The sequence below is a fragment of the Ornithorhynchus anatinus genome, chromosome 12, assembly GCF_004115215.2.
Source record: "Ornithorhynchus anatinus isolate Pmale09 chromosome 12, mOrnAna1.pri.v4, whole genome shotgun sequence".
Classification (NCBI taxonomy): domain Eukaryota; kingdom Metazoa; phylum Chordata; class Mammalia; order Monotremata; family Ornithorhynchidae; genus Ornithorhynchus; species Ornithorhynchus anatinus.
This window is the reverse complement of record NC_041739.1, coordinates 23,559,410-23,581,446: the sequence shown is the minus strand read 5'-3', so window position 1 is coordinate 23,581,446 and position 22,037 is coordinate 23,559,410. Positions and strand designations below refer to the sequence as shown.

At 42.4% G+C, this 22,037-nt stretch overlaps 1 protein-coding gene across 1 annotated transcript in view; it reads left to right on the top strand.

The window, feature by feature from the left end:
* Positions 1-22,037, top strand: part of ARHGAP10 (Rho GTPase activating protein 10) — a 233,620-nt gene that overhangs the window by 113,706 nt on the left and 97,877 nt on the right. Inside the window, exons 8-11 of the mRNA XM_029077118.2 lie at positions 7,483-7,612; positions 11,294-11,400; positions 13,623-13,717; positions 18,164-18,245. Of these exons, the coding sequence (XP_028932951.1) occupies positions 7,483-7,612; positions 11,294-11,400; positions 13,623-13,717; positions 18,164-18,245 (414 nt within the window). The remainder of the gene's footprint in view (positions 1-7,482; positions 7,613-11,293; positions 11,401-13,622; positions 13,718-18,163; positions 18,246-22,037) is intronic.

The window sequence follows — 22,037 nt, the reverse complement described above, 5'->3', positions numbered from 1 at the left end:
ACTCTTATGCATGGCACAGCACAAGCACTTACTATCATCATTACGAGGAACAGTTTGACATAAATGAGCGTGAGGTTAAAAATGCTACTCGCTACAAAGCTACCACGTCCGTATGCGTCTGTCAGAAATTCTCCATGGACAGAGGGACATGGATTCAAGATTAGGCTCAAGTGCTCTCACATAGGTGGTCTAGTTCTGGCTTCTACTGTCATAAATTTATGCAGATGATCTTCTGTTCGGGCAGGGGCCCCGGGATCTGGAGAAGGCAGGCTCTCCTTATCTCTGCTGGAAACTCGGCTCTGCGTCACTGGTCACTCTCACTCCAGCCACTGCCACCCTGTAGAGTGATTCACCTCCCCTTGACTCACCCCAGGAATCAAGTGGACCCCAGGAGGGACAGCAATGGCCATTTTGGCTCGAGACGTCTTCAGCAGAGATGATGTGGCCTCAGCTGCATCTTTTTCTTCCAGTGTCTCAGCAGGGCTGTCAGATGTCACCTCATCAGGCTTCCCTTCGTCAGCTCGGTGGTTCTTAGAAAGTCACTTGACATCACCGACTGACCCTAACTCTGTCAACCACTCAGTTTGGCTCCCTAGAAGAGTTCAGGAGCCTAGGGTTACTCCACAATATCATGGCCAGGCTTGACAGAATGGAAATAACGTAGGGGTTTGTTTATTTAATGCTACACTTAAAGGATGCAAAAAGGGGACCTTTATATCGAAGACACACTATGATGTTTCTGTGTCAGGCAGCTCTTTTAACTCAACAGGCTAAGAGCATAATCCAAAGTCCTTGAGTTACTTGGAGGATCTGCCGTGGGTTAATGACTGTGCTGTCCTTTTATCTCTCTGGCCATTCATTCTCAGTCTCCTTCGCAGGCTCCTTCTCTGTCTCCTAACCCCTAGCTGTGAGAATCCCTAAAGATTCAGTACTGGGTCCCCTTCTATTCTCCATTTACACCCACTGCCTTTGAGAACTCATTCACTCTCGTGGCTTCGGTTACCACCTCTGTGCGGATGATACACAAATCTACATCTCCAGCCCTGATCTCTCTCCCTCTCTGCAGTCTTGCATTTCCTCCTGCCCTTAAAACATCTCTTCTTGGATGTCCTCCCATCTCCTCAGCTTAACGTGTCCAAAGCAGAACTCCTTATCTTCCCCATTTCTTTCCCATCACTGTAGATGGCACCACTATCCTTCCTATCTCACAAGCTCAAAACACTGGCCTTTTCCGTGACTTGTCTCTCATTCAGCCCATATATTCAATCCATCCCTAAATCCTGTCGGTCCCACCTTCACAACATCACTAAAATCAACCTTTTCCTCTTCATCCAAACTGCTACCATGTTAATATAGCCACTCATCTATCCAGCCTGGATTACTGCATCAGCCTCCTTGCTGACATCCCAGCCTTCTGCCTCTCCCCCCTCCAATCCATACTTCACTCTGCTGCCCGGATCACTTTTCTACAAAAATGTTCAGGGCATGTCATCCCACTCCTCAGAAAACTCCAGCGGTTGCCCATCCACCTCCGCATCAAACAAAAACTCCTCATCTTTGGCTCTAAAGCACTACGTCACCTTGCCCCCTCCTACCTCACCTAGCTTTTCCTACTACAACCCAGCCTGCATGCCTTGTTCCTCTAATGCTGACCTTCTCACTGAGCCTCAGTGTCGTCTATCTCACTGCCGGCCCCTCGCTCGTATTTATTGAGCCCTTTCTGTGTGCAGAGCATTGTACTAAGTGCTTGGGAGAGTACAAAATAACAAAAACCAGACAGATTCCCTGCCTGACAAACAGCATGTGGGCCCCGCTAGCATCACACTTTAAATCAGACTAGAGCTCTAAAGTCATTTTAACGTTCAGTCTTATTTGATTTCATTTGGCTTCACTTCAGTACTTTTGATACCTCAGCCCCACAATACTTATGAAAATTCTCTTATGCTCTACCATTTCCCCAATCCCTAGTCTATTTTAATGTCTGTCTCCCCCTGGAGACTCTAAGCTTCTTTTGAGCAGGGACTTCATCTACCAACTCTGTTGTACTGTTCTCTCCCAAGTGCTCTGCAAACACTAAGCACTCAATAAAGAACATTGCTAAGACCTGTGGTTGACAGATACCACCTCTAATTTGAGCTGTTCCATCAGTGTTAGATATGTAACATGTTACATATCTTGTTACATATGTAATATGTGTAACATATGTTATGTTTTAGAAGCAACATGGCCTAGTGACTAGAGCACAGGCCTGGGAGTTAGAAGGACCTGGGTTCTAATGCCAACTCTGCCACATTTCTGCTGTGTGACCTTGGGCAAGTCACTTAACTTCTCTATGCTTCAGTTACTCCATCTGTAAAATAGGGATTGAGACCGTGAGCTTCTTGGGGACAGGGAAGTGTCTGACCCAATGAGCTTGTATCTACCCCAGCGCTTAGTACAGAACCTGGCACATAGCCCTTGACAAATACCATTAGTAGTATTATTATTATTTGCCATACTTATGACAAATAGCAAGTCTGTTCTATCACCATTTCAATCAGTCAAGCATATTTATCGAGCGTATACTATGTTCAGAGCACTGTACTAAACACTTGGGGGAGTTCAATATAACAAGAGTTGGTAGACACATTCCCTGCCCACAGCACAATGTAGCGAGTGGAGCTTGTGAGGAAAATGGTTGCCAGCATGCTGTGCAAGCAGCTGTTGGATGATGAGCAGGAGCTTCAAAAGCAAGGAAAGAGACAAAACTATTTTAAAGGCCCAAGAAAACAAAGATTCAAATGCTGCAACGTAGTTGGTGCTGGTTTGAAGACAAAAACAAGACAAGACAAAAAACAGCCCAGAGCGCTGCAGTTACTTTAGAGTAGCGGCTTTGCCAAGATTGAGATACCTAGAAACAGAAACCAAATGACACCAAATATTTACGGTAGCATATACAGCAGCCCAACCAAGGACTGGTTTTTCCACACCCATTGTGTCAAGGAGGTTACTGGTCATGTGCCAGTCTTCTTGGCTGCTCTGATTTCCAGCACTGAAATCTTACTGTCAGAAGTGTCATCCTTGATGGCAACTTATGAAAAGCAATCTATCGTGTTAACTTTTAAAGTTTGTCTCCCAACTCATAAAGGGCTCAAAGAGGGCTGCTAGTTTCTTAACAAATCCAGTTCTTTATTAGCAATTTAAGGCATATAATAGTTGCTTCTCAGCCCTCCTTTAGTCCCCTTCCCCCACAAAAAAGTTAAAAAGGTGACAAAATGTAAGGCTTACAATGGAGACTGTCTTTCACATGTAATTATGGAATCATTTCTGTGACTTCACAGTGACTTCTGGTGGCTAATTGGAAATAGAGAGTGTCAAAAGTGGAGGAGGTGCACATGCAATATATATCTACAGTCTATAAATACCTATTGAGGGGGCGAGCGCTTTTTAATTCATATTGCTGCCTATTGTGTTTTGAGTGACTTTTTAAAAACTTGTATAAAAAGCCTAGATGATCCTGGATTTTTTGTTGTTATGAGTATTCAGAGAGAGAAGAGAACTAGGCAGTACAGTATTGGACTAGTTAGTATGTCTTTCTGCATCTGTATGAAAATCAATTGATCATTTTTATTGAGTGCTTACTGTGTGCAGAGCACTGTACTAAGCTCTTGGCAGAGTCCTGTAACTTGAGTCATTGGAAACTTCTTAATTCTTGCCTATGTCCCTGGCTGTCATACATAATATTGTACAAGATACTAAACTTTTGGTGTTTAGTACTCAGATTTACCCTATTTTCAAAAAAACCCCCAAGGTTGACCCAAGGCAAAATTGAATCTCAATGAAACAGGATTCAATGATCACAATTAAATTTTAGAGGAGGTTTTTCAGTGGGCACTGCTGGTTCACTCAGGTTCTTTAAATTTACTTTGTGAAAATTTTGTTTCTAAGGGAAACCACTTTTTAATAAATCATATATCTTCCATTAAGTAATATGCTTTCAACCTGCAGTATAGGTTGCAGGATCCTAGCATTTGAGATCCCTCTCCATTAGATATTCTGAGGAAGCAGTGTGGCCTAGTGGATAGAGCTTAGGTGTGGGAGTCTGAAGGACCAGAGTTCTAATCCTGACTCTGCCACTTAATAATTACGGTATTTGTTAAGCTCTTACTATGTGCCAAGCACTGTTCTAAACGCTGAGCATTATTCTAAGTGCTAAGCAAGTGACCTTGGCCAAGTCACTTAACTTCTCTATGCGTCACTTACCTGTAAAATGAGTGTGAGCCCTATGTGGAGCAGGAACTGTGTCCAACCCAATTACCTTGTATCTACCCCAATGCTTAGCACAGTGCCTGGCATGTAGGAAGTGCTTAAAAAATACCACAATTGTTATTATGTTCTACATCAGTGTTTCTAAGATGGAAAACTTGAGGTAGAAGGTTTTCTCCTGCCCCAGCCCAGTCTGAGCCAACTCTTGTTCTGGGAGGCACTGATGTCAAGGACGTCAGCAACAGCTGAGCCACAGCTCTGTCCCTAGAGAGGAACCTGATGGTACGACGGAGAACCCCAGGCTATGGAGGGGGGGCTGAGGTAGGGAGAAGAAGAGGAAAAAAGAAAGTGGGGGCACTTGTTATGGGCAGGGAACGTGTCTGCTAATTCTGTTGTATTGTGCCCTTCCAAGTGCTTAGTATATTGCTCTGCACATAGTAAGTGCTCAATAATACCATTGATCTAGGAGTTAGAGAAGAAACAAGAAGAAAGAGAAAGAAAAGTCAAGGATAAGGAAGAAAGGATAGGAAAAAAGGAGAAGGAATTGCAGAAACATGGGCTGAAGAGAGGGTGGGGAAGAGGAAAATATAGGGTGATAAAAATGCAGAAGGGGAAGTAGAATGTGACTGACATAAAAACGTCCTGTGTTTGGCTCGTGGTGTCTAATATATTTTTGTTGGGAACTGAACAAAATGCCATTCTCATTTATAAAGAAAAAATTCTTTGTTTTTATTGTCACTCCAAACTGTAATATTTACTCTTTAAAAAAAAATCTCCATTATGTCTTGATTGCGGTGATTTTCAATGATGGCTTTAGCTGCGATGGCGAGCGAAAATCTTCAAAAGTAATTTTTCTTTTGAACTATTTCACAGTTTCATGCCAGCAGTTTCTCACATTTCGGCAAAGGAGCAAGATCCAGAATGCTGGGAGTCTTGCTGATTCACATTAGTCCCTTTGTGACTTTGCCTCTCACCTGAACTGTAACACTTCCATTGGCCTGCAAAATGGTCATGTTGGCCTACTGTATTTCCAGTTTTAAAAATAGAAATGATCTCTTCAGATTGTCATGGTGTTATTCATTTATGCTCCCAAATGAATTTTTCTACCTCACTTAGGATATTATGGAGCAAATGCTGGTGTTATTTTGTTTACTGTAAAGTCATGTTCCTCATTAGCTTGTAACTATCAGGGTTGACTTCTTCTGATTACTTCCCCAAGCACATAGTAGAGTGCTCTGCTCCCAAGTATTCACTGAATATTTTTGAAATTCACCTCTGCCCCAGGAGAGTTTCCTACTTCATTATTGTCTGCATTCCTTGGTTTTCTCATCTCCCGAAATCTGTTGGTACCACTTCATCTCATATGAAGTTAATGATTGTCGATACAGGGAGACGGGGAGTTCTCTGAAAGCAACATTGTAGAAATCTGAATAATGCAAAGCAATAAACATTTATAAAAATAGAAATGGTTTCTACTCTTCTTAGGTTTCAAAATCTTGGCTCTACTTGTTAGAGTTCAAGACCTACACCCATCCAGATTTTCCACATTTGCTCTCCAGTTCCAGTTTGCCAAGTTACTATTATGCATTTTCAGGAAATAATTAATATGCAGCTGTACTTTGGTATGCACACAGGTCAGAGATGTTGTGTATGGTAGAAAAGTGTAAACTATTTTTTTTCTAAATCTCTGTAGCAGACACGCTTATTTGATAGAGTGGCGGTCTCTCAGCAGTTGCCACACCCTTTCATTAACCTAGACAAATACCAGAACTTGTCATTTCCCTTTCTTGAAACTAGTCCCTTAAGAAATCTGTATAATAAGCATAGTCTGTATGAGAGATGGCCAGAATAGTCAGACTCTGGAGGCATGTGTAGACTTGTCTTCAAGTGGCCTATACACTTCTCTCCTTCCCACTGGTTGCGGAGAAGAGGAATGGGGTAGTTACAACCAGTAGCTATCCACCCTTTCTGCATCCATAAGTAATGATCCCAGAATTAGAAGTGCCTCCAAAATTTTGAGCTAACGTGAGGGGAAACAGATCCTTCTGTCTTTGTGCATTATTCTGATGGCGGCAGACCTGGATTCTGCCCAACCCGATTATCTTGTGTCTACCCCATTGCTTAGAACAGTGCCTGGCACATAGTAAGCAAGTAATGCCATAGTAAGTATGGTATTAGCAAATACCATAATTATTACTATTATTATCCTGGGCAGCACTGGCATAACAGAATTATCCTCTCTTCTCTCTCCTTGTACTTCTACCTATGGAGCCCTCTAGCCTTCTCGTTTCGTGTTGGCATCAGCTTGACCTAGTGAAAAGAACATGGTCCCGGGAGTTGGGGGCCAGGGTCCTAATCCTGGCATTCACCATCTGCCTGCCGTTTAACCTTGACCAAGTCCTTAACTTCTCTGTACTTCAGTTTCCTCATCTGGTAAAATCAGGATTAAGTACTTGTCTCCCCTCCACGTGGGACAGAGGGACTCTGACTTGATTAACATGTATATTCCCCAGTGTTTAGGACAGGACTTGGCATGTAGAAAGTGCTTAGCAGATTCCACCATGTGTGTCAGAAGAGTGGCTTGAGGGGGTGATTGGGCAACCGATTGTAATGGCCAGTGAACTGCAGCGTGAAGGTTGTGATAATGGTCAGTCGAGCAGCAGTGAAAATGACTAAATTACTGTAATTTGGCATCCGTTTATTTAAGCGAGCAAATCAAGAGCACAGACAACCCAAATGCGTCGTTCGTAATAAGAAAAGAGAAGAGGGGTCTACAGTTGGAAAATTTTTCAGTACAAGACATCCCTTGTCCCTATAAAGCAGCATTGATTTCATTTTTTATAACACTTTTTGAATAGTCTGGGAGTTGTGAAAACTATTTTAACCTGGAGCTCTATTTTCATGTCTATAACTGAAAATAACACAAGATGCCTCTACAGTCTTTCACATCTTTTTAAAATCTCATGTTTGATTTTTGTACTCGCGGCTTCAGAGATTCACTTGCATTTATCATCCGGGTTTATTCCACGCAAGTAGCTAATTTTCCATGTTTTTGTCTATTGAAGGACAAGAGCTTCCTTAATAATACACTCTAAGAGAATGAGAATGTATAGATACAGTGGTGTTCTCAAAGATTAATAATTCTTTTATCCTCTTAAGAACCGGGCTGGATTTCAAATGTGGCTAAAAGAAAGTATAACATTTCTGTGCTTTTCCTTCCCCCTCCCCGCCCCCAAGACGAGAAATCGTTTCGAAGGAACAAGGTCGGAAGTGGAAGACCTCATGAACAAAATCAGAAAGAATCCGAAAGAGCAAAAAAGAGCAAGTCAGTTTGCCGCGGAAGGCTACCTGTATGTTCAAGAAAAAAGTAAGCGTATTATGAAATATACCTATTGTTCCTACCAGATAATGAAGTTTTTACTCACTAGTTTGCCACTTTTCAGTGCTCGCAGCGTCTCTTCCTCTGCCCCCATCTGTGTTCAAGCATGAACAGACAGTGAAGTGATCATTTGAAAAGACTATTGCCTCTGTTTTGATGAAGTGGAATAAAGTAAACTGTTGTTCATTTAAAAATCAAGGCCCCCAAAATTGTTTTGTAGATTAAAATAATTATGGTACCTCACTATAATTGCAAGAGATCAGAACACTTTTACAAGTCTGCTTCTATAAAAAAAACATTTAAACGGCCTTGGTAATTTATCAGTAGTGGGAGAAGAAGACATGGAAAGGGGACTTTGTTTGTCATAACTCACCCTCTTCTGTTCCTCCTGATGACAAGTAAATCAGGGTATGACTCTCAGATCCTTGTTTCACTCCCCTCTGTGGGTAATTTGTGACACTGAAAATGAACTAATCAAATGAGCACCACAAAATGCTCTGGAGGTCGAGATAAATATTATCTCTATTGCAGATGTATATTCTGAATATAATTATTTTTGTTTCAAAATGATGTGGCTGAAAAAAATGGATACTGCTGATTATCTCCTGCAAACTGTGTACAAGGTTGGCCTCTGCTGGGCTGCTTGGAATTTGCAATGCCTGTTGCTATGTTCCTTTTGCGTGTGCCCATCTCAATCAAGCCTCAGCTCTAGAAAGACAATCCCCTGATCGTCTAAAGCCCGACTAGCCTTTCTGCACAGTCACCTCCCAAGTAGTTGTCTGCTGCCACGCTGTATTTTTTGAAACTGTGATTTACTATGTCTTTTAAATGTTTATTCTGCCTACCGTGTTTTGGTACACTGTCTCCTCCCTTCTATGACTCCTTCTCAGTTTCTTTAGCCGGCTCCTCCTTTGCCTCCCACCTTCTGACAGTGGATAAGGAGGCCGGCAAGGGGAGAGTCCCCCAAGGCACAGTTCTGGGTCCCCTTCTATTCTCCAGCTACATCCACTCCCTTGGAGAACCTCATTTGCTCCCATGCCTTCAGTTATCATCTTTAACTATCAGTCAGTCATATTTATTGAGTGCTTACTGTGTATAGAGTACTTGGGAGAGAACAACACAGTGGTATAACAGGCAAATTCCCTGCCCCCAACGAGCTTATAGACTAGATGGGGACACAGACATTAATGTAAATAATTAAATTACAACTATATAAATCAGTGCTGTGTGGCTGCAGCAGTGGTGGAGGGTAAACAGAACACGTCAAGGCGACGCAACAGGGAGTGGGAAAAGAGGAAACGAGGGCTTAGGGAAAGCCTTTTAGAGGAGATATGCCTTCAAAAGGACTTTGAAGATGGAGAAAGTAATTGTTTTTTGGATATGAAAAGGGAGGGTGTTCCAAGGCAGAGGCATGATGTGGGTTAGAGGTCGGCGGCTAGATAGGTAAGGTTGATGTACAGTGAAGAGGTTGACGTTAGAGGATCGAAGTGTGCGGGCTGGGTTGTAGTGGGAGAGTAGTGAGGTTAGATGGGAGGGTTCAAGGTGATTGAATGTTTTAAACCCAGTGGTTAGGAGCTTTTCTTTGATGCAGAGGTGGATGGGCAACCCTGGAGGTTTTTGAGTAGTGGGGAAACATGGACTGAACGCTTTTGTAATAAAAATGACCCGGGCAGCAGAGTGAAGTATGGACTGGAGTGGGGAAAGACAGGTGGCAGGGAACTCAGCAAGGAGGCTAATACAGTAATCAAGATGGATAGCATAAGTGCTTGGATGAACATGGTAGCAGTTAGGATGGAGATCAAAGGACAGATTTTAGCAATGTCATGAAGGTTGAACCGACAGGATTTAGTGATTGGAAATGTGGGTTGAGTAAGAGAGAGGATTCAAGGATAATGCCAAGGTTATGGGCTTATGAGACAGGAAAGACGGTAGTGCTGTCTGCAGTGATGGGAAAGTCAGAGGGTGGACAGGGTTCTGATGGGAAGATAAGGAGTTCTGTTTTAGACATGTTAAGTTGGAGGTGACGGGAGGACTTCCAGGTATAGAAGTCTTAAAGGCAGGAAGAAATGCGGGACTGTGGAGATGGAGAGAGATCAGGGTTAGGGATGTAGATTTGTGTCAGCCACGTAGAAGTGGCATTTGAAGTCATGGGAGCGAATGAGTTCTCCAAGGGAGTGGGTGTAGATGGAGAATAGAGGGACCCAGAACTGGATTTTGGGGGACCCCCACAGTTAGGGGGTGGGAGGCAGAGGAAGAGCTGGTGAAGAAGACAGAGAATGAGCGGCCAGTGAAATAGGAGGTGCAGATTATTTATGCAGATGATTCCCAAATTAATCTCTCCGGACCTGACCTCTCTCATCTGCAGTCTTGCGTGTCCTCCTACCGTTAGGACATCTGTATCTGGATATCCCACAGACATCTCAAACAAAACATGTCCAAAGTAGAACTTTTCGTCTTCCCAACAACCCTGTCCTCCCCCTGACTTTCCCATCACTGTAGACAACACCGTCATCTTCCCTGTCTCACAAGCCTTACTCACGATTCATCCCTCTTATTAACCGACATATTCAATCTGCCATCAAATATGGTTAGTTCTACCTATGCAACATCACTGAAGTCCACCCCTTCTTCATCCAAACTGCTAATGCTGTTCCAAGCACTTATCATCCAAGCCCACCTTGAAAACTGGAGATTAAGATTGTGAGCTCAATGTGGGACAACTTGATTACCTTGTATCTAGCCCAGCGCTTAGTACAGTGAATGGCACATATTAAGTGCTTAACAAGTACCATCATCATTATTATTATTAATCTGCCTCTTTGTTGATCTCCATGCCTCTCTCTCCACTTCAGTTCCTACTCCACTCTGTTGCGCAGATCATTTGTTTAAGAAAAACTTTCAGTCCATGTTTTCCCACTTCTCAAGAACCTCCAGTGTTTTCCCATCCTCCTCCACATCAAACAGAAGCTCCTTCCCATTGGCTTTATAGCACTCAACCACCTAGCTCCTCCTATCTTATCCTGCTGATTTCCTACTACAATTTAGCATGTTCACTCCTTTAACACTAACCTATTCACTATACCTTGATTTCTTCTATCCCCTTTCCAGCCCCTTTCCCACATCCTCCCTCTGGTCTGGAGCTCTGTCCCCCTTTTTATCACTCTCTTCACCTTCAAACCCTAATTAGAAGCACATCTCCTCCAAGAAGCCTCTCCGACTAAGCCCTCATTTCTCCTACTTCCTCTCCCTTGTTCCTCGCTTTTGCTCTTGGGTTTATACTCTTTATTCACCCCACCCTCAGCCGCATTGCACTTATGTACGTGTCCATAATTTACCCTGTCTCTTTCTCTCCCCCTCTAGACTGTAAAATCATTGTGGGCAGAGAATGTGTCTCCTATCTTTTGTGTTGTACTGTCCTAAGTGCTTAGTATGGTGCTCGGCATACAGTAAGCACTCAATAAATATGATTGATTGATAAACATCTACATATTCAATCATATATATTAAAGACTGAGTGTGGCATCAACTCCAAATTAATTTCCTAAAGGATATTCTCACTTTTTTATTCTCTTTCCCAATTGTCACTGATAAACCGTGTGATGCCTGGATATGAGTGTTCCAGCCTTCAGTCCTGTGTGAAAAAATGGATAACCTTTTGTTTTGTTGAAGGACCTGCCCCATTTGGCTCCAGCTGGGTAAAACACTACTGCATGTATAGAAAAACTGCAAAGAAGTTCACCATGATCCCATTTGAACACAGATCCGGTGGGAAACTTGTAAGAGCACGTTTTATTTTAAATTACATTTTAAGCAAGTAATTTCAATTCTAACATTCTGTTATATTATTGTTGATACCATTATCACTAATAGGGTAACTTTCCACTTAGAATGCCTTTTTACATGTTATTTTTGGCTTTAATGCTAAGGTTTTCGTGGGAGGACGAAAACACATGGTAAAGTGGACAATTTCTCCCCATTGTAATAGTCATGGTACTTATTTAGTGCCTGTTGAATGCAGTGCAGTCTACTAAGCACTTGGAAAGGTACACTGGAAGCATGAGATGGGGTCCCTGGCCCCAAGAAGACGGACATAAAATCTTTACAAACAATGAAAGCGGAATGTGTGAATTGAATGTTCAGTCAAAATGTACTTATAAACATCAAAGCTGAGGACAGGTATAAATTGATTTACGGGTGCAAGTGGCAGCTGTCTGTTGGGTTGCTGCAATTCACAGTGTAGGTAAAAGCCCGGATCGTCTTTGACTTAGGCTGTAGAGAGCTTTGGAAATTAACGAGAAGCAGCGTGGCCTACTGAATAGAGCACGAGTCTGGGACTCAGAAGGAACTGGGCTCTAATGCCGGCTCTGCCGCTCATCTGCTATATATACTTCAGCAACTCACTTAACTTCTATGGAGAAGCAGCGTGGCTCAGTGGAAAGAGCCTTGGCTTTGGAGTCAGAGGTCATGGGTTCGACTCCCGGCTCTGCCACTTGTCAGCTGTGTGACTGTGGGCAAGTCACTTAACTTCTCTGTGCCTCAGTTACCTCATCTGTAAAATGGGGATTAACTGTGAGCCTCACGTGGGATAACCTGATTACCCTGTCTCTACCCCAGCGCTTAGAACAGTGCTCTGCACATAGTAAGCACTTAACAAATACCAAGATTATTATTATTCTATGGGCCTCTGTAAAATGAGGATTAAGATTGTGAGCCCCCAAGTGGGATGTGGATGGGTCTGATTAGCTTGTACTTACTCCAGTGCTTAGTACAATGCCTGGCACATAGTAAAGAAGAAAGTAAAAAAAGAGCTTTTTTCGAGATAGCGGTAGTTCAAGGAAACTAGAAGCATGTCACTCAGATAATTCAGAGAAGCAACAACAAAAAAATCCTCCATTAGAAATGAATGCACATTTGAGCATTTCTAGGGGGGTTCATTCCAAGTGTCAGGATAGATTCTACTAGTTAGGCATGTGGGCTTGATGAAAATAGGACTGGTTAGGTGACACTCAGGTGTCAATCAGGCTAGATATATTGTCTATTTCATCCTTGTTTTTTGTCCTCTTCCCACTATTTGTAAATCATTTTGTGTGTCTGACTCCTCCATTATGCACTCCTTTTGGGCAGGGAAGGCTGTTTTACTTCTGTTGAACTTTGGCAAGTGTTCAGTACATATTACAATGCTCAGTAAATACCAGTGATAATCTTAAAATTGCAGTAGACCATTTTGATTAACAAAACTTACCTCAAATAAATGTGAGGTATTGTCGTTATTTTTTGGCCGAGCACCCAACTATTTCTACAGTTGTCCTTTACCGAGGATTTGTCCCAGAAATCCCTTCACACATTTCCTTCTGCAAAATGATCATTGCCGAATATATATGAAAAGCTCTCGACTCTTCTGTCTTCATCTCCCAAGCCAAATGAAGCTATGATTTACTAGGGACTCCTTGAAAATAATTTCATGTAAGAGAGTTGGAGCAGCAGTTTGTTTGCACATTTGATTTTTTCTTTTTTTTAATAGAGGATGATGGATTTGTAAGTCATATATCCTCACATTCCTGGTTAATAAGCGACTTAGGAAGAAAAATTGCTCAAGACCCATTTTGAGACCTTATTGGCTATCCTTGAATAGATTACAAACTAGAATTTTAGAGTCATGGTTAAGAAGAAATGAAAAAAATAAATTCAAGAAAATTTATTTCTGAAAATATTCCATTTGATAAAAGTGTGGCTTTGTAAATGTATGGTAATATAAACTGAGATGGCAGTTGAAACCACTAATTATGAATCAGCCAGGTTATGTTATATATAGGATATATAAATCATGAAACTGACAGGGACCTATCACTGTTTAGAGTCATTGTAGCATCATAATATGTTTTATTCTGGGGTCATTTCTGTTGAGAATACTTAGACATGTTCTGTTCGGACCCAGACTGCATCGCTGAATTGGCCAAGTTGCAGTATCAAGCTTATTTTCAAACCCTTTATTTATCAGGGTGATGGAGAGATCTTCAGTCTCATCGAGTGTACCAAAAGGCCCATGGATTCCATTGACAGACGATTCTGTTTTGATGTAGAAACATCAGATCGGTAAGTTTAGGCACTGTAAGCATTTTGACAGGGCATTGATATTGTTTAATGTTGTTCACTTTTCAAAGCATATAAGGATATATGCAGTAACTCAGTACCTGCAAGAGCTACAGCACAGACGCAGAGCTATGCTGTTGTCACTTCAGCCACAAATTGATAAATAAGTCGTGTGTATCAAGTGCTTACCATGTGTGGGCATTGTACTAAGTGCTTGGGAGACTACAGAACAACAGAATTAGCAGACATTCTCTGCTCATAATGAGCTTACAGTTTAGGGGAATAAAGAGTAAAAATCCAAGTTTGAGGGTGATGCAAAAAGGAGTAGGGGAAATGAGGGCTTAGTTGGGGAAGGCCTCTTGGAGGAGATTGATGTGGAGGAAATGAACCAACAACCTTCTTGATGGCTTATTTAGTATTTGGGAGTTGGATGAAATGATGATTAGTCTCTGCTGTCTCCAAGTTTGCAATGTAATAGGAGAAGACAAGTAGATACATTGTATACATTCAATGGAAACAGGAGGAAGCACATCATACCAAAAAACTAAAAGTCTGCAAAAAATGAATAAATGGAATAATGTGATTGGGTGTCATCACTAAGGGAGTTGGATTAGTATCCTGAATGGACGGCTTTTCGGGGGGCTTTGAAGATGAGGTGGTGGGCCAGGGTCTGGTGGATTTCAAAGGGAGGGAGTTGCAGTCATGGGAGGAGACTCAATAGAGAGTGTGAACAGTTGGTTGAAAACAGAAGAGTTGAGTAATAGTTGTGATGTTTAAAGTTCTTCCTCTGTGCCAGCCACTGTATTAAGCACTGGGATAGAGACAGGATAGTTCAGACACAGTCCCTGCCCCACATAAAGCTCACAGGGTAAGAAGGAGGGAGAGCAGGTATTGAATCCTCATTTTTCAGAGAAGTATGCTCAGACCTAGAGAAGTTAGTTGACTTGCCCAAGATCATAAAAGCAGGCAAATAGTAGAGTGGGATTAGAACCCAGGTCCTCTTACTCACAGGCCTTTGCTCATTATTCCACTAGGCCATGTGGCTTCCCTGATCAATTGATACAATTGATAAAGGATTAGTTTGGCAGAAGTGAAGGGTACAGGTCAGTCAATCAATCGTATTTATTGAGCACTTACTGTGTACAGAGCATTGCACTAAGCACTTTGAAGAGTATAATAGCATTTCCTTCCCACAATGAGCTTAAAGTCCAGCTTACAGTCTGCAGTTAGTTTGACTTTATATTCAGTTTATTTCCTTTCTTGAACAGATTAAAGCAGTCGTCAGATCTTTCTCAGGAAACCTTCATCCTCTATTTGATCTATTTGATCTTTTTCTTAGAATTTGATTCCACCTCCCATTTCCATTCCTTCTTTGGCCAGATAGTCTCAATAGAAGGTGCTCACGCAGTGCGTTAGGTACAGTGCATATCACAGTTTTAAACATTTTGCCCCTTTGGGATAATAAAAAAGTAAATAGTTCGTCGCTAAAGGACAGAGGGAAGTTTTGTGGAAAACGCTCAACAAAAATTGAAGCTTGAAATTGGAAATCTTGGCATGAGGCTCAGTACATCCTCATTTATAGTAGATTCCTTGCTTTGGTGAGAATTTCTTATACTAGGCATGTACTGAATTAATAACATGGGAAGCATTTTAATAAGTAGAAGTAAATTCACCCAAACAAATGCACTTAAAACAAATTGGTGGTCTCCCCCATTGCAGATATACTGGTTATGCAGTACAGGAAATCAGTGATGTTGGGTTTTTGTTGTTGCTGGTGGTGGTGGTGTTTGTTTTTGTTTTTTAGACTCAGTTTTTTCACTTGTCAAGTGGGTGCAGGGCTATTTTCAAGGTTGAACTAATGGAATGCACTATTGACAGCAGTTAGGTTCGGTGAACTAAGAACAGGACATTTGAGTGGATTCTAGTCTTGCAACTGAATTGCTCTTATGTTTTGGTCCATAACTCTGTGTTCCTTCCTCAGGCCCATTAAATGGTATGCCTCTCCCTTGAGAGGCGAGTTGTGAGTGTGAAGCAGCCAGTTGATTGTAGAATGTTCCGTTCCATTCCTGGCTATGTATGTTGAGCCAGTTAGCAAACCCAGTGGGACGGAAAACAGTCCAGTGGGCTACTGGGGAAAGTGACCGTGTTCCCGTTGCACCCGTGAATGCAGCCCTAAGTACATCCACTTGAAGAGATGGGCAATTTTGCTACTGCTGTCCTTGGCCCTTACGTTCCCCTGGGCCGAGGGTGGTTGGCTGAGGAACAGTTCAGTGGGAAATCTCTCCCTGCAGCCATGGGGCACACTTTGGTTGGGTGGAGTAGAGACTGTAAGCTCATTGTGGATGGGAACATGTCTATCAACTATATTGTATTGTACTCTCCCTAATCCTTCGTATAGTGCTGCTTGGGAAGCAGCACGGCGTAGTGGATGGAGCACGGACCTGGAAGTCAGGAGCTCGTGGGTTCTAACCCCAGCCGGCTCTGCCACTTTCATTCATTAATTCATTCAGTAGTATTTATTGAGCGCTTACTATGTGCACAGCACTGTACTAAGCGCTTGGAATGAACAAGTCGGCAACAGATAGAGACAGTCCCTGCCATTTGGCGGGCTTACAGTCTAATCGGGGGAGATGGACAGACGAGAACAATGGCAATAAATAGAGTCAAGGGGAAGAACATCTTGTAAAAACAATGGCAGCTAAATAGAATCAAGGAGATGTACATTTCATTAACAAAATACTGTGTGACCCTGGGAAGGTCACTTCACTTCTGTGGATCTCAGTTCCCTCATCTGTATAATGGTGATTGAGACTGTGAGCTCCATGTGGGACAGGGACATTGTGTTCAACCCGATTTGCCTGTATCCACCTCAGTGCTAAGAACAGTGCTTGGCACATAGTAAGCGCATGACAAATACCATCATTATTATTATGATTATGCTCCGCACACAGCAAGCGCTCAAATACAATTGATTGATTGGAGTGGGAAGGCAAAGGAGGGACATAGGTTTGTAAATGAACTGTGTACTGTGGGAGATGTAGTTGCTGGTTGGGCCTGTGGCAAAGCAGGAAAATTTTCTAACCCGTAAGATTGGCCACCCCAGGACTTTGCCCTGTAGCTGGTAACTGGATCCATCACTCCTGGGGAGCACACTGTTTTAATCCTAGTGCATCCTCTGAATGATTATTTTTTTTCCATTTTCGGAGCAGGTCAACTACCACCGGAGGACTTCCTTTTCCCTTCCACTTTTTATCATTCCATTTTATGGAAGTCGCCAATGCCTGATTTTAAAGGGCTTCTTTCAAGTTCTTATTTTCATCTGGTATGGAGGGAAGGTCTTTGAGAACAGGAGACCCTCCTCCCCTCCGTGTCAGCAATCTGTTATTTCTTCTTTAATTCACGCAAAGGCAAATGTGTATGCCGTTTGCGGTTTTTTTTTTCTCATAATTAATCGACTCCCTGGAGCTCAGCATGAGTTGCTACGGAGAAGGGCCAAAGTTTTAAGATCTAAGCAAGGGGGTTCCATCTACAGCAGCTTGACGTCTGGGCATTTTGCCTCATTCCCGCACCAAAAGGATACTGGGAAAAATGGGGCTTGAATTCCCAACCGCATAGTGCTAAAGTGATGGTAAAAGCCAACTACGACGTGCAAAAGTTTGACAGATAAATTGCAGGGGGCGATGAAAGAGCAAGCGAAATGAAAACACACATAACCATGGGGCTATTCTGGGTTGGGGCCGGCGATTAATGGGTAGGCCTTTCCATGCCGGTTTTGAGATTGGAATAAAGGATAACAGGCTGGAACCATTAAATTCCATTCTGGTTGTGACAGTTGTTCACTAATTAACCCTGGGCAAAACATTTATCTTCTAAGCCTCTGCACCATCATCTGGGAAGCATGGATAGTGCTGATGGGTTGTGGTCTTGGGAGGAAGACTTAATATTTGACAAAGGGCTTTAGGAGATGAAATGCAGGTTATAAGAAGGGCTGTGATTATTAGCTTGACCTGCGATGGTTTTTATTACAGTTTGCTCTCACTGTAAAGTGGAATAGCAGTTTCAAAAATGAATACTCTCTAAAAAAAAATATATATAATCTGTGACAAAGGGAGATGTGTAGGTGCATCATTCATTTTAGTTTCTAATCTTTCTCCTGAAATGTGCACGGGGCTGCTTGTTTTTTTCACATAAACAACAGAAGCTGTTTCATCATTTTGAAAGATCATTGCAAACCAGTGCAGATCACCTTGTCATTCCCCACGTCTTCTTTAAAAACAAAGCAAAACAAAAAAAATTGGGTGGAATTTTTCTTGGGTTGTGGGTTGAATTTAGGAGTAGTTAATTGTAACCTTGGATGCCAAACAAAGACATTTAAGAAAACAGAGGAAGCATAATGAGTCTACGTTCATTTGCCAATGACTTACACAAATTTCTTCTTGGTTTTTACAGACCTGGAATTCCTATAACAATGCAGGCTTTTTCAGAAGAAGAGAGGAAGCAGTGGATGGAAGCTCTAGGTGGAAAAGAAGCTGTAAGGATATGCTGACAGTCTTTTTTTCCCTCCTTTCAAAATACTGTAGTATTACCTGTAATTGTAATTATAATCCATGTTTTACAACTGATATTGTTCTTGGCTAGGCAGAAAATTGGTGAGAGGTTTCATTTCTGAAGAATTGACTGCTGTCCCAGAACAATAGTGACTGCAGAAGTATGGCACTGGATGATGAGAATCCAAAGCCCTTCTCTTGATTTATATTGGAGTTCTTTTCCAGTTTCCTCTTGCTGATTTGCTTTATAGCCCTGGGAATGTAACTTTACATCCCAGTAGGAAAAATTGGGTTAGTCTTTGATTCCTCCTTAGGGAACTAATCATTGATCTTAATTGTTTTAAGTAATGACTGATGAGAAACGTGGAGAAAAGTTTGAGTACCACAATCTTTGAGATTTGATACCTTGTCCCTCCCTATTGTCCACCCTCCCGGTTGTCATAGGACAAAATATTTCTGACAGTTGCCCTTCCCTTCACCTTTTTTCCTTTTGGGGCTTTTCCTTTCATCCTCTCATTTGGTCACCATACACTTCTGGGGTAAAGAATGTGAGTACATAATATCTGGTGAACAAGAAGAAAGAGAAATGAGAAGAAATAAACAATGTCAGAATAATAGTAATAAGTTACAGCACAGTTTTGGTAGCTAATCATAAAGCCATTTTACATACCTATGGAAGCTGCTACTGCTTATTCCTATAGCCAGGTTTGTAACATCAGAGTAGCGCCTGATTTTCATATGCAAATCATCCCTTGTTTCATAATATTTTTTCCTATTTACAAATTTGCCCTGGAACTATTTAATAGGGATTCAAAAGGTCCGTCAGTTCTTTGAGACTCAAACATGCGAATGGCTGAGACCTCAGTAGTCTTTTCCTCTGTTATCAAGGCTGAGGCACAGCTGGTCATGGGCACATTGGCCTAGAGATTAAAGAAGTTCTTTAGAAAGTCAGTTTGCTTAGGGAAAAATGCTCACCTGACCAGTAATGGAGCAATAAATCTGCTTTTAATGGTAGTGTCACCTTCAAGACATATAACATAACCTCTCCTTCAGCATAAACAACAAAGCGATTAGCATGAAGATAAGCTGGCAAGGGCAGGACCTCACATTATAAAGTGCACAGCTGCATATTTGTGTGGAGAACCTTGGGCAGGGCATATTTTTCAAGGTGCTTTGTGGGCCCAAGAATAATAGATCGGTAACTTGAGTTCCCACTGCTGTTTCCTATGCAATTATTTAAATGATCTCTGTCATTGAGCGGGGATATTTGTTCGGTGCACTCTACGGCCAGAAATGGTGAAAAGAGAAGGAGAAAATAACACAGCTGTTGAAGTAACCTTTCTGGTTAATTCTTTTTTCCTAAGAAGCTTGATATCAACATGAGGCACTGGTTCATTTCCCACAAACTCAACAGAAGAGAAAATGCCCAGAGCCAAGTTAGTCCAAATCAGACCAATCATGGGACATTGTGTAGCTATTCAGGTTACCTTAACTTGAGGTAATGTAACCCAAAAGCGTTCATCGCCGAACACTATCGAGCTGTGTTCATATACAGCTTTGTGCCTGCTCTGTCCTGGGTGGAAGTTCTGGGTGGAATTGAGAAGGGAGATGGAACATTTTGGGGTTGTTCCAGGATCTAGAACAGTAACGAAGAATCGTGGAGACAGCGAGCATTACAGCTCCACACACAGACTAAATCCAAAAAAACATATCCAGTAGTGGGAAGGCCCCGGGAATACAGTTTGTTTTCTTGGCAGTCAGTTTTTTTCCTCCCGCTGCATCTAATCCCTGGGCTATATCAGTACCATAGCCAGGCCTTTCCTCCTGGCATCACTTCCATCTGTTTTGCCACCAATTCCTGGTTTGGATTAAGGGCTTCTTTGTCTTCTTGCTGCTCTGAAGATGTGTGCAAATGGAGTTCTCATGTCGTAGTGCCTTTTAAGCTCTAGCAGTAGAGCTGGACAATACCCCAGATCCAGCGTTAGCATCACCATGGTCGGTCTAGATAGAGCACGGGCCTGGGAGTCAGTAGGTACTGTGTGCTAATCCCGCTCTGCCACTTGTCTGCTGTGGGACCTTGGGGCAAGTCACCTTCTCTGTGCCTTAGTTACCTCATCTGTAAAATAGGGATTAAAACTATGAGCTCCATGTGGGACAGGGACTATGTCCAACCTAATTATATTCACCTCAAGGCTTAGTACGGGACCTGGTACAGAGTAAGCGCTTAGCAAATACCACTGTTATTATTATTATTAAGTCCTGGGATCGCTCCCCTCTCTCACTGTTTACAATCACCTAACTACAGTGTACCACGCCAGCGTCTCCTCTTCAAGTCTGGAAGGATGCAACAAGAGTGAAAGTTGTAATATGCTCTTCTCCCTCTATCCTCCCCACCTCCCTTCCCTAACTGATTTTATATGGAGCCTGAAAAATAAATGACTAAGTGTAGGAAGAGGGCAGTAAGTGTCTAACTACTGGACAAGTAATAAATATTCATCGAGCCCCCACCAGGTGACCAGACGGATAGACTGTGCTAGCTACTGGGTACGTGGTCTCTGGAAGAGGTGTGCCCTATTAAATTGTTGTGGAAGTAGCCCAGTGTAGAGCAGAGGTGTAGACTGTTTGGACCAGTCAAACAATGGTCTTCATTGAGCTCTCACTCTGTGCGGAGTACTGTACGAAGCACTTAGGAGCATAACGTACAATAGGGTTGGTAAGTCCCTTCCTCCAAGGAGCTTACAGTGTGGTTGGAAATGAATGGAGTACTCCTTAATGCACTTAGGGTTCCTCCTTGGACTGTATTCATTTTTGTCAGGTTATGGGCCCAGAATGCCCAGGTAGAAAGGGAAAACTTTTATGTGACCCACAGATAAGCCACGTGGGCGTGCCAGCATACCTTTATGATAATAATAGTAATTATTATTAGTATTGTTATTGTATTTGTTCAGAACTTACTATGTGTCAAGCACTCTTCTAAGCACTGGGGTAAATACAAACTAATCACGTCAGATACAGTCCCTGCCCCACTGGGAACCTACAATCTAATCCACAGATAAGGAAACTGAGGCACAGAGAGGTTGGATGGCTGGCTCAATGTCACACAGCAAGTAGAGCTGAGAATACAACCCAGCTCTCCCTACTGTCAAGCCACTAGGCTACCCTGCTTCCCTAATGCTGACCCGTCCCCAGCTCTGGTTGGGGCAAATTGATCTCCTTGCTTGTTTAAAATAGTTTAAAAATGAGCATGAGTGACACTGTGCTTCTCATTTCACCAGGGATCACTTTGGGGGAGCTCCTTAACCACAATAATTGATTTAGGGTCTTAATCAAGACTTGTTTGCAGAGACTGGGGGACACTGAGATGGTCTCATAGACCCCAGGGAATTTATTAAGAGCAAATTAGAGTTTTTCTGTTGTATTGATTTCTATAAAAGAGTGAGAGAGTTCTAGTTCCTGAGACCCAAAGTTCCTCCAAAAAGTGCCATGACAATGATACTGAAACTTATGGGGGGACCGGAGGCTAAACATTCATCATCAGTGCAAGCAGCACGGCGTAGTGGATAGAGCAAAGGCCTGGGAGTCAGAAGGTCCATGAGATCTAATTCTGGCTCCACAACTTGTCTGCTGTGTGACCTTGGGCCAGTCACTTCTCTGTGCCTCAGTTACCGCATCTGTAAAATGGGGGTTGAGAGTGTGAGCCCCATGTGGGACAGGAACTGCATACAACACAATTTGCTTGTATCCACCCCAGCACTTAGTACAGTGCCTGGGACATA